Source organism: Cephus cinctus, unplaced genomic scaffold, assembly GCF_000341935.2.
Source record: "Cephus cinctus unplaced genomic scaffold, Ccin1 Ccin1_scaffold0997, whole genome shotgun sequence".
NCBI lineage: Eukaryota > Metazoa > Arthropoda > Insecta > Hymenoptera > Cephidae > Cephus > Cephus cinctus.
Genome location: NW_014333542.1, coordinates 723,276 through 736,237, shown reverse-complemented (window position 1 = coordinate 736,237; position 12,962 = coordinate 723,276). Strand labels below are relative to the sequence as shown.

At 40.5% G+C, this 12,962-nt stretch overlaps 1 protein-coding gene across 1 annotated transcript; it reads right to left on the bottom strand.

Annotated features, from left to right (window-relative positions):
- Positions 1-6,020: 6,020 nt before the first annotated feature.
- LOC107271605 (zinc finger protein 62 homolog) lies at positions 6,021-11,418 on the bottom strand. The gene is made up of 4 exons (XM_015747805.2): positions 10,421-11,418; positions 10,069-10,215; positions 9,904-9,993; positions 6,021-9,832 (listed from the first exon to the last, which is right to left on the bottom strand). The coding sequence occupies exons 1-4, from the start codon at positions 10,562-10,564 to the stop codon at positions 6,473-6,475; spliced, it is 3,741 nt and encodes a 1,246-aa protein (XP_015603291.1). The 5' UTR covers positions 10,565-11,418; the 3' UTR covers positions 6,021-6,472.
- Between the last annotated feature and the right edge of the window lie 1,544 nt (positions 11,419-12,962).

Genomic DNA, 12,962 nt, shown 5'->3' with positions numbered 1-12,962 from the left:
TTTCCGCGCGAGAAATCTTCAAGGATTCAAAATAGTTTACCTCGTCCCTCCCACCTTTCGATTTTTATCAGACTTCTTTACTTGAATCGACCAGTAGCATAAATCGTGTACTCGTCCACCTCACTGAGCCGCTGAAAGGGACTTTTTTACCAAGTAACGTCAGACTCCAGCAACCTTGGCCAGTTTAAAGACCCCAAAACTACAAGGATGAATAGATCGATTTCGTAAAGATCTTCGTAAGCGCCTCTACCGGCGCTCCCAAGAACCGCGAATCGAGTATCTTTTGGTTAACATATTTCGTTGACATTGAAAAAAACATAGAGGATCCAGGGAATCGTATTATCGTGAAAAATCTCACGGCACACATGTATACGCAAAGTTGACGGTGACGATTCGACGAATCGGACTGTGGAAATGAGCCAAGTAGATTTAACGTCGACGCTGTTTAATTCGATGACGCGACGTAACGCGATACGTGCGAATATCCTGGCACGTTTCTATATGTAACGGGTGAAACGGAAAAAAAAAAACAAATTGTCGGATCAAATAGCGCGAACGTGTTCGCAGATATATATTTTACGTAATCCAAGAAAGACAACAGAAAACCATGAGGTATATATATATATATATACACATAGCTGGAATAACAATTTATTAATTGTACACGTACTTGATCGATTTGTTGCTTAAACTTCATTCCTAGATCGAAAAATATTAAATGACACAAAAATCAAGGATATCTCGTAAGATCTACTGGACACGCAATTACTACACGTAAACACATATAAAACCCCGTTCTGATACCACGTAACATGTATATTCGATTTTATATTCTAAAGTAACATTAATATGCGGTATACACCAGAAACACATATATACAAATATATATATATCTTTGATAATATGTAATCGGGCGTGGACGGATTACGGGGATAGGTGGATCAAAAGTTACAGAATAAAAAAAAAAGGTGAAAAAAAAAGAAGAAGAAAACATGAGAGAATGAAAGCGCGTTAAAAAAATCTTAAAATATTTGCGCGACACCCGTTATATAAGTTTTTCTCATAGAATTTATCTACCTGTATTATATCTACTTACTATGTGTCTAAAGGTAAAAAAAAATGAAATAAAAGGTAAACGCACGATAGCAATTCATATGTATAGAGGAACGCGGGGGAAATTAAAAGCGAGAACGAGGAAAGGAGGATTAATGAGAATGGCCGAAAACTGGTTAACAATGAATTCAAGCATTATGCAACGTGATCCGTAAATTCGCTTGTGCTTCGTAAACAATCGAAGTGGCCGCGACTGATATCGTCCGAAGATAAGGACACGCGGTATATGAAGTAGGTTCCCAGATTCTATCGTATGTATTATATATACGTACCTAAAAAAGGTAACCAGTGGCTCCTCCGAGCCGGAGATTCGACAGTCCGCAAGATAAAAGAGAAGGTGAGCATGCAAATAGCTTTTTAGACACTTCGGCGCTACCGTCTATATCGTGAACCCGATACTCGACATCTTGACCCCATTGACCCCCGAACCAGCATCCAAAAGCAAAATTCTCTTAAAAATAAGAAAATTAAAAATTAACGTATACGCATACCTGTGTACGTGTGTACCTATAATAAATTATACGTATGAAGAGTCTCGGGGATGGAGGAGAGTGAGAGAGAATGAGAGAGAGAGAGAGAGAGAGAGTAAAGTGAAAAAAAAATTATTAATAATTATTGAGAAAACACGGAAATCGATTTCGTGATTTCTAAGGTACTTTTTCACGAATTTTAATACTGAAGGATATTCATTCGTAGTCTTTTAAGGGCTACGCTATTATTATTATAATACATACCTTAAGAACATTATATATATAAATATATATATATATATATTATTATTATTAACGTAAAAGTTATTCGAGACGTAGACGTTTTAGAGGTAATTTTCTACGAGAAATTTTGCGCATTATATGTGATCCCCATTTGTTCCCTATAAACATGTTGAAAACCTTAATGACATTGATTGTTAAGGTGTTCGTTGTAGTACTCGCTGGTATTTAACATCCCTCCATGCAATATGTATATATATTGCGAAATTAACAAAAAGCGGCGCCGTGCAGCGTCACATTATTTGTTAAAAAAGGGAAATCATCGCGAAATCAGAACGAACGCTCGGGAGGAAATTCTTGGTGAATATTTATCTGGATTTCAGATCATTTCGATTTATCTGCGTTATCAGATAACGAAGCTCGGTGGTAGGATAAGATAATTATCAAAACAAAATTCACTATCGAGCGTTTCCTGTCTCGCGATATCGTTACCGAGCCGTGTGCACTCTAATCTAAAAAAAAAATCTTGGAAAAAAAAGAAAATGAAGAAGAAAATCATTAGCCAGTCTCGTAGCTGAGACGGAGATATATCGGTATCATCGTTCATCGTCACGCGCGATCATGAAATCGTCATTGCGAAAAAAATTGAAAGCTGTCAAAAGTCATTCATGCGAAAATCACGTAGAGAGGAAATAGATGGAGTTAAACTGAATTTCGAAAAAAAAATTTTATTTCCACTCGATAAATCGATGACGCGATGAAATTTTATTTCCACTCGATAAATACTGACAAATTACACATTAGTCGGGTTTACGTATGGATGTACTGGAACTACTTCATGGTTGAGGTGTGGCTTGTTGTACGGAAATGAAAATCAATTGAGAGACCATTAAGCGCCAATTATCATCCATAGAGATCATCGTATCGTTACGTCACTGCGATGGGCATTGAAGCAGCGGGCGATATCGATTCGCTTCGATTACTCGTACGTGGACGCAGGGCCTCCTAGATGATTTACTAAGAGTTTTAACAAAAAGGAAGTTTAATACGAAAGATCCATTTCTTATCAATGACCGTTATCGTTATCGCTCGCTGATTTCACGTGCCTGCGCGCGCATTCGTCATCAAATGAATTTCGATATTAATCTGTAATTAAATAAAAAAAACGTAGAGACAAGCACTGTCGATGCACAGAGGTATAAATAAGGTAAAATGGAATCGTCGACACGGAGATACAGTGGAGAATGGGACAGCAAGAGAAAAATGAGAAGGAGAAATATATATATATTTCAGAAAAAACATTGAATAACAATAATCGTGAGATCCGATGCGAGCCAGTGATTATGAGGGGAAAAAATAAGAGTGTGAAATACAAGTAATTTCAAGCACGTGGAATATACAATAAATGCTATTTTTTAAATACAATTACCGATTGACCTCCTTGTCGAATTCGATGTTATTGTAATAACGTTTTAATAAGATTTCCAATTATTACCAGTATTCGTACGGTGTTGTGTGACGTCGCCATGTTTAAAGCGCGACCGATTTACTGCGATGTTTTTTCTCTAAGATAGCGTTAGTCAACATCCATCTTGTTGCGTTATACGAAATCGAAATGAAAAATAAGGAAAAAAAAATACATAAAACAAAACAGTAAGAAATAATGCACGACAAATGCAGAGAGCGAGAATCTATTGATTGTGAATTGAATAATTGATAGAAAGGAAACGAAGGGATTCGGTACGCGTTTGACAGGCCTGGGTGGTGCGTGGGTATGAAATATGGACAAGAGTTTGACTAGTGCTCTGTGAGAGAGTAATGGCCGCGGGTTCGTGCTACTGTTACCGTGAGGGAAAAAAAAATTATTACAACAAATTAATACTGTTGATTCGATGTCGATGTTATACCTACTACCCTACTGCAATCTCTCTTTACGATTAATGTGTGACGTTAATAACGTTTGATAACAGTGTTTAGCGTAGTGCTTCGATTAAATGTTAAAAGCGACGTGGTGGGCCGAGTGCGCATGCGCGGCTCGGCGCAGACGACTTTTAATCGAGACTCTCAAACGGCGCAGCTACACCTCGTACATGATCTTAAAAAATAATTAATGACTATAGAGTAAACGGAGTGAGAAAGATGGAAAGACGTAGAAACAAAGTTCGACCCTCCATAATAAGCAGGAAAAAAGCAAGACAAAGAGATGCCGGTTCGGTGATAAAAATGATGAACGAGCTATTGACCAGTCGGGTATGATGAAGTGTATGGCAATGGGATATAGGAAATGTAGTGAAGAGCGATTGAGTGTGATACGAGTATTTTTTTCTTTTTTAATCGAGCCCACGTGTTGCAGGAAGTTCAAGTGAAGTGAAATGTTTTACCGAACGTTTACGTAGAAAATGAAGGCAAAAGTATATACACGCATTGCAACCAGTCCGATCGGATTTGTAAATTTATATATTTGAATTTGCAAAAATTCTTTACGAAATTTTTTTCATTCTATCAGTGCAGATCTTCCTGCAAGGAATTGAAGTGAGTTCGTATACATTTGTTACAATAAAAGGTTCGTGTATGTGCTTACGTAACGGAGAGTTAAAGGGGATCTGCTGGAACCTCTGGAGTAGGAAAAAGAAAATATTAGAAGAAAAGGTTAGAAGTGGCAGAGGGCCAGGTCTTCGTGGAATGATCAAACTGTAATTAATTAACGTTTATTATTAGCCTAGGTAGACCGATTTTTCAAGAATAGATACGGAGAGTGGCCCCCACGGTGTTACTCAATTTTAATTAATATAGAAGTCGAACGATAGAATTTCTGAAGGAAAAAAAAATGAAGTACCCTACCAAGCCAAGGAATTATCCCTTGACACCCTCCACAGGATAATTAACCGTCGATAAGGGTAACTTCTTGTTATACCAAAAAAAAAATACATCTCTAGCTAGTACGTTGTTTCCGAAAAGGGCGGTCAACTCAAAGAGGAATGTAAAGGCGCTTCTGCGACTATGATTTATCGTTAGCTCTTATCTGTTTTTTCACCCCTATTCCGTTCCGTAATTTATTACGGAGGGTTAGACAAAAATTTTTGTCTCAAAAAAATGAAACAAACAGTAAGGGATGGACGAAAACAAGTGAGGGAAACAAAAATATGCTAAATTTCAGTATTTTTTGTTATTTCACGTTAGGATAAAGAGCGAATGAAAAAATGGTGAGGAAAAATTATATTTAAAAAAAAATAATAAGAGAACGTTAAGGAGAAAATGAAATCAATCGAGATTAGCCCCTTCCGCATATCATCAAGTCGCAGAAGAAAACTGCGATGCGTGTTTATTAAACAGCGAGATTTGGCCTAAAAAACTATGTGTCATCAATGTGTTATGTACTTACCTTATGTCGCCAATGAACATATATGTATAATCTGGCACAGTATTTATATATATAAAGGGTATATATATATATATTATATACGTTATATATTCACATATGCGTATGGGGGATACCTTAACCTAATGACACAATACCTTGCAGTACACGAGGGATGGCCGGTGGCTTAAATTTTTAGGTCACCCGGTACCATACATCACGTAACGATATAATTAACAAAGATATTGAGAAAAAATGGAAAGCGCGCGCGCGCATCGTTCGCCACGTGCATGTGCAGAATATTCACGTTGAGGGATGCTGGCGCGACGCATTGAGATGAAACACCTAAAAACACGTACATAATACGATATTATTATTATTGAAATATATATATATATTATATATATATATAATTACACATTTTGATTGTAAGACGTAGCGCGGGGCCGTGCAACGGTTCACTTTATATTTATATACTTAGTGAGAAACGGAAATTTTCCATCCCGTTAAAATATTGATAAAACCTTGAAAATGAAAAATAAAAATTATGACATATATATATATGTGTATAATAGTCTATAATTTTTCATATTGTTGTACGAATTTTTAAGTTTATATTAAAATGTTTTGTGCATTCATAAAGAAAAAAAAGAAAGTGAGAAAAGAAAAGAGAAACAGAAGAAAAAAAAATAATCGTCTCGTGATGCATTTTCTTTCCTTACCAACTTCACTGTGTGTTCCGAAATTCCTCAGATCCTGGGTAGGCGATTCTTACGGTTTTATTTATTCTTCGTAAAACGAGAGGAGAAAGTACGGGAAAAAGAAGACTGGAGAATAAGTGTTGTGTAATATTACCTTTTTTTTTTATTACTACCCTTAGAATGGTACACCTTACTGTTATATGCTTTAGTATCATCTTAAAAGTAGAAACTATGATCTAACTCAATTACTCAAATTTACGAGTATTCAAAGTGTAATTAGCAGGTACTCGGTACCAGACACTTTGCAGTGTTAATCCGTGAATAGTCTTAGAATTGTAGCAATAAGGTAAAAAGCAGAAATAAAAGAAAAGAGAAATAAAAAAAAGAAAATATAACATTGGTCAATTAGACAGGCTCGTCTTATACTTTTCATATTTACATCTATGAGAGCCTCTTTTTTTTTTAAACTGATATTCTATGCGCAAATATATATAATGTAATATAGGATAAGTAAATGAAGCGCGAACACAAGAGTGAAGGGTTCACGCGAGAACAAGATTCAGTCGTCTGTTGATGAGTCCCACGTGTGTTCATATGCAGTCATGAAATTTGAAATAATGAATTTTGAGGGATCTCAAATTTGGATATTTGATATTGCAAGTAGGACAGATAGTACCGTTTGCGCCGTTCACCACGTAAGTGTCCAAGTTCAGCAGGGAAAAGAATTTATCCTGCTTATCGAAGTCGCCGCCGCACCTGTGCTTCCCAATCAGATGATCCACCACGTCAGGTTTGTTATCAAAATGCTTCTCGCACAGTTTACAGAAGACAACGAGGCCGCCATGCACCTTCTTCTTCGTTTTGGACACAGTAGCGTTTGAAGGGTCGCAGCAGTGAGCCGTGCAACCACTGTGCTCAGACTTGTGAATCAGGGTGAAGTGTTGCTTCAGTCTTGGCAACGTTGGAAATTCCTTGGGACAAAGGTTACAGCCGACGCGACCGCTTCGCTGGAGGATCGGTATGAACTCGACTTTAGGTTGCTTCGACTGTCTATTGTAGCGGATGTTGTGAGCGGTCTGCTTGTGCTTGAGGAGCGTGCTCATGCCGGGGAAGACCTTTTTGCAGAGTATGCACGTGACGGGTTTCCTGGCGCCACTGTTGTCGAGTGAATCGATTTCCGGTGAATCGTCCAATTCGATTTTTGGATTCCTCAGATCTTCGTGCTCCATATTGACCGACGTCCTCTTGGCACGGGCTGACTGGGACGATTTCTGTGTACTCGACTCGGACCCGTGACAGACCTTATGCCTCTGTAGACCCATGTAGGTATCGAAGACCTTGCGACATACTGGGCACTGGTACATGGCAGCCATTTGCTTCCTTGCTAGAGACTGAAGCTTCAAGGATACCACTGCCGTCGCCTTGTGAAGCTTCTTGTGTCGCGCCAGACTCTTCTTCAGGGTGTAATACTTGCCGCAAACGTCACACTGAAAATTCTTGCGTTTCTGCGCACTCGAAATTGGATTCTCCTTGTGCCACTTCATGTGCTTTTGCAAGCTGTCGTTGTCCGGGAACACACTGGTGCAGAGTTGACAATGCAGCTCCTTGTTCACGTGACTCTTCTCGTCTTTGCTGTCCGCGTGGTGAACATCCTGAAGATGCACCTTGAGGCGATTAATCTCCCTGAAATTTTCATGACAAACGTAACACTGAAATTGATGCACCTGCCTAGTAGTTGGCACACTTGGCAAGGACTTTCTGGCTTTGGCCGGCTTCAAGGAGTCCACGGGGATGGCTTCGATCTTCACCCTCTTAGCGTCATCTGGAAACTTGTCAGCGTTCAAACGACAATTGGCCCTTGCGTGCCAGCCTTTATGAATCCGCAAGGATGTCTCCTCGATAAATTTCTTACCACAAATGTCGCACTGTAACCTCGTACCCAGTTTGTTCTCGTGAACGTTCAGGACGTGCAGCGCGAGGTTCGCATGCAGGGCGAAGATCTTGGTGCACCTGATGCACTGATAAGACGGCCTTGAAGACTTGTGCTCAGCCTTGGCATGCTGCTCGTAAATGGTTTTATCGCTGAAGACCTTCAAACAATCAGGACACTTGAAGACCTCGTTCGGCGTGTGCGCGTTCCTGATATGCCGTCGCAGGTTCGCCAGGTTGGAGAAACTCTTGATGCAACTGTCACAGTTGAACCTGATGCCACTGGAATTTGTACTGTGGCCTGCACCGTGTTCACCGTTCCCAGGAGTTCTGTACTCCACGCAGGAACTGTTTGCTTTCCTCTCTCTGGGATCCTCAATCCCATGCTCCTTCATATGTATCTCCAGAGCACCTGCACTACTGAACATACTCCTGCAGATGACGCACGAGTAGATCTTCACTTTCAGATGCACATTCTTGTGCTTCGTTAGCTCAGACCTGCTTCCAAAATCCATGTCGCACATTCCACAATTATACTTTTTATCATTGATCCTCGACACGCGGGTCTCTTTGTTATCCAGGATCACGTCTTCTCCGTTCTCCGTTTCCACGTACCTCTCATTCTTTGACGTGACCTTCGTATGGCTCTCATGATGAGACAGGTAATCACGAGGCGATCGAAATTTCCCATAGCATTTTGAGCAAACGAATTCCCTCTTCTTGTGCTTCACTTTAGTGTGAGAGTGAAACTTCTTGAACACCCTGAAGGTCATGCCGCAATGGACGCACTTATACACAGTACGAGCATCCGGCGGAAGTCTTTTACATATATCACGGTGCTTCAGCATGTTTGGCTTGTATCGATATATCATCCCACAGAAGTTGCACTCGTGATTGAACGCAGGGTCGCCATTTTTATAAGGATGCGGCATGGTAGCGTAGATATGATCGGCGGATACGGTATTCGTCTCCTCAGTTGTCAGTAAGGATATGGGTTTCAGTTTTGGAGGAACGCTCATTGACGTCGTTAATTTTGCGTACTGCTTGTCAGAATGTTTGGACAAATGACTTAGCAGTTCTTTGCGATTGTTCAATGGCCGCAGGCACATGTTACACGTGAAAAGCTTCTCGATGCCCATTGTGGGCACGACAAGAGCTATCTTCATGGCACACTCGACAGACGCACCACAATGAGACTGGTAAGTGGACCTATCGGGAAATTCAGTTAGGCATGCCACACAAGTGTAAGGTCGTAGGTCAGGCATGTGTTCTCGAATATGATACAATGTACTGCGACGGTCCGGAAATGAAAGCTGACAAGAGTAACACGAAAATGTCTTCAATTGGCTGATTATGCTTTGCTGAACTTGCGAAAGGGAAGAGTTCTGATCCATCATGTCTATTTCCTCCTCCACGTCCTCGATCATCTCTTCAACTTCTCCTGATACGTCCGTTATAGTTTTTGTCTTTTGAGATGGTAACGCCTTCACTTTTTTTTCTACCGCTTCTGCGTTCTGACTTTCTTGAACATTATCTGCGTCCGAATGAAATTTTGCCATGTGTTTCGCGTACGTGAATTTTGAATGTAGATGGATCTGACAGAAAGAACATTTCTGTTTGAACACTCGGTGTCCTCTGTAATGTGTATGCGGACCGCGTCTTACTTTTCTTTTGACAGTGACTGCCGCTGTCGTTGATTTCTGGGTTGAATCGGCTTCCATTACCATGTCTGGTTTATTTTTATTAATGGCTAAAGGATTGAGAAGCAACTCTCCACCTGGCACTGGCGCCACCTCGACATTGGTATCATTTTCATGATTTGATAATGGTTCTTTCTTAATCGCTTTTAACGGAATCTGTTCCTTATGAACTGGTTCTTTGGAGGAGCTACCCAAAACTTCTGCATTTACCATATCTTTTAACAACTCGGTACACTTTGACCCTCCATTGACATCTTCACTCGTTTTCTCCTCAGAATGTTCCTGATCGTTGGTGCAAGATATTCGTGAGTAGTTAGAATCCTGAACATAGGAAAACAGAAATGCAGTCAATATTACAATACAGTCATCTTCGTATGTGAGGATCTACTAACTGTTTCACTGAGTTCACTGAATTGAACCGAGCTATTATCTTCCCAAGGGTCATAGTTCCATTTCTCAGGCTCTTCTTTTACAGCATTTCCCTAGTTACAAACAAAACATTGATCCATTAGGCTGTTGAATATTACAACAGCTAGCTGTAACAATTAAAATCTTACCAATAGTTCTGAAGAAGTCTGTCTCGCCAACCACTCCTGCAGTTTATCCTGGGACCGTAGACAGGATTCTTTGTAAGCATGCCACTGGTTGACCTTCGTCACACACTCTGTACATATTGTGGTAGAGAGCTTGTCGCCTTGAGAAATCTATGGCACGTGATTGTAAAAATACATTAAATAATAACGTAGTAACGCAATATAACCAGGACGCTAGTGCTTTACAAATTTGACATTATTTATATCCAACAGTTCTACTTATAACCCTACTACGGGGTATAGTAGGTCACAGTCTATTAAAATATCCAAAGGACCAGGCACAATTGCACAAAGTATATCACAATGAGTAACAAACCTCGATCGAGAGGCATGCCTCTATTTTAGTAGCAAGCGAAACAGAAGAGTCTTCCCCACGAAATACAGAGGACTTTGGCTGATCAACAGAGAGACATAATCTGCACAAATCCTCGACATTCCGCAATTGCTCCATCTCCTCCATCCTAACAGTGTTTCGCCACCTTCCCGGATGCTTTTCTCTACGTTACTACCCTATGCAAGTGTACGCATTTCACCGATAGGTTAGGGACGCAACGTTTTGTTTGGTAGTCGACATTTGAACTTCTAATCGAGCGGTTCTATTCGGTATGTTCCTCTTATTCACTTCGTAGTTTCCGAGATGAGAGGGAGATTGCCAAGGAGCCGATTTTCATAGTATAAGTTTTATTTCGGCATCGACGCGCCACCTGTGTGGAGGGCCGTCAAACCAGTCCACGTATTTGATTGGTCAAGTATATATAGTAATACTACGCTTGATTTTCGTGAGCTCCGTGAGACGCATGGAATTATACCGGGTGGCACTCTGAAGCATGTGCATCTGAAGTCGACGCGTCCTTTGGACGAAGGAACCTCGAACCAGCTTCATGTTTGTGATCGGTAGAAAGTACATTCTAAGCAAATCCCAAACGCGGGTAATAACATAAATATGAGTTTTTTGAATTTCATACTCTGATGAGTGAACAGCAGACATGCATAGTGTTTCGGCTAGCACGCAGAGTCTCGAGTTCGAGACACGCGGTTATTACTTTGTTTTATATTGATTCGCTCACTATGCGTATTGCTTTTCTTAATTATCTGAGGATTTAATGAATACATGATTATACTATACTATATATTCTTTATTATATTACAAGCTTTCCAAATGTTACTAAATATTATTAGACCTTGAGTTACTATCGAAATTGATTCAAAACAACAAATTGAGGCTAAATAGTGTAGATAAAAATTGAATAGAAATTGTAGAATATCGAAAATAAATTACGTTCAAATTGAAATATTAATAAATTAGGTGTTTGGAAGATTAAAATAATTAATTAAATTAACAAAGTAAAATATTAACACTTAGAAGTCGGAAATTCTGGCCAAGCATACTTAGAAATACTGGAAGTTACCCAAAATTGTGTGCGCGCAACTTCGTCGCGCAGGACTCGGCGAGTGGGGGAAGGTGGGGGAAGCGACGAAGGCAGCGCCCGGACTCGGAGCGCTCATTCTTCCTCGAGCCGGTCTCCTATACTGGTCTCTTGGAAATACCCCTCATATTCCTTTGCAACTTTCTTCTTCTTCGTCTTATATATTTATTTCTTCATTAATTCCATATTTCTTTATCTTTCATTCTTCACTTTCTTATATATCTCTTTCCTCATTTCTTCTCCACTTTTATAACTCTATTCCTTACTTTTATACTTCTTCACCTCTTTGTTACTATATTCATTTCTTTATTATTTTCACTTATTTAATTTCTTTCTTATTATCTTATTCGCACTTCTTTATTTCTATATCCATTTCCAACCTTCTTTGCTTTCTATATTTATTTCTTCATTAATTCCTTATTTCTTTATCTTTCATTCTTCACTTTTTTATTTCTATCTTCATTTCTTTTCTCTCGTTTCGCTTTGTTCCCTCTCACTTTCCATTGTATTTGTCGTACTTTTCCTATTCCTTTGGTCGGGTCGAGCATATTAATTCAAGTAGTCATATAAGAGTAGTCATCCGGTTAGTGCAGCTAGACTTAAGACCATGGTGTCGGGGGTTGCCCTTCCGCCTCTTCCGCTGAGCTTGCTCAGTGGTTGGTGGCCCAAGTTGTGGCCGCAACAGGACCTTATGGGTCTCCCGACGGGGGCCTTGAGCCCCCTTAGGGTATCTACGGCCATGGTCTTTCGTATAGTGAATCTAGCCAGGTGTCTAGCTCTCGCGTATTTAGTATAATTTGTTCGCTTTGCTAAAAACGCTCCAACATGTCTTGACCCTTGGGCACTTGTGTGGGTAGAGACGATCCTATTTGTCCGTGGGGAGGTCGGAGGGGTAGTCCGTTGACTTTGGGTAAAGTCCTACTTGTGCTTGTGCTTGGGGGTCACTTCACTTGGGATAGGTGCGGGTGCTATTGAGCACCCGCTAGTATAAAGTCACCCTCTGTCGGAGACATTTTGCGCGGGGATCGATGGCTAACGGGGCCCCCCGCCGGCGGCGGGCGTGGTTCCTTACGTCTAACCCACTGGGCTTGCCCGTGGGAAGGGACGGAGGTTGTAGCGTTAAATATCGTCCTTCCGGATGTCCCGGCGTGCCCGCAAGGGTTCGCTGGGTGCTACGCCCGCGGTCTTTCGTTGCGGTGAATCTTGACTAAGGGCAGACCTTTCGCGTTTAACTTGTCCCTTTTGCGTTTAACTCATCTTAGCTTCTTCGCGTTTAACTTCACCTTACCCCCTTGTGCGTTTTTCTTGTCCCTCGACCCGACTTCCTTCCCTTCCTGAGGTTTTTCCCCCCTAGTCCTGTGCGCGAAAGCCGCAGGACTCGGGGGTTTTCCTCAAAAAAAAAACAAAAAAAAACACGGTCCCCTATGGGGC

What these genes read in the sequence shown, in the direction of transcription:
- LOC107271605 (XM_015747805.2), bottom strand. Translation starts at nt 10,564, where the DNA reads ATGGAGGAGATGGAGCAATTGCGGAATGTCGAGGATTTGTGCAGATTA. An exon ending in AGGCATGCCTCTCGATCGAG is followed by an intron (nt 10,216 to 10,420) that starts GTTTGTTACTCA and finishes CACGTGCCATAG; the next exon opens with ATTTCTCAAGGCGACAAGCT. An exon ending in AGACTTCTTCAGAACTATTG is followed by an intron (nt 9,994 to 10,068) that starts GTAAGATTTTAA and finishes GTTTGTAACTAG; the next exon opens with GGAAATGCTGTAAAAGAAGA.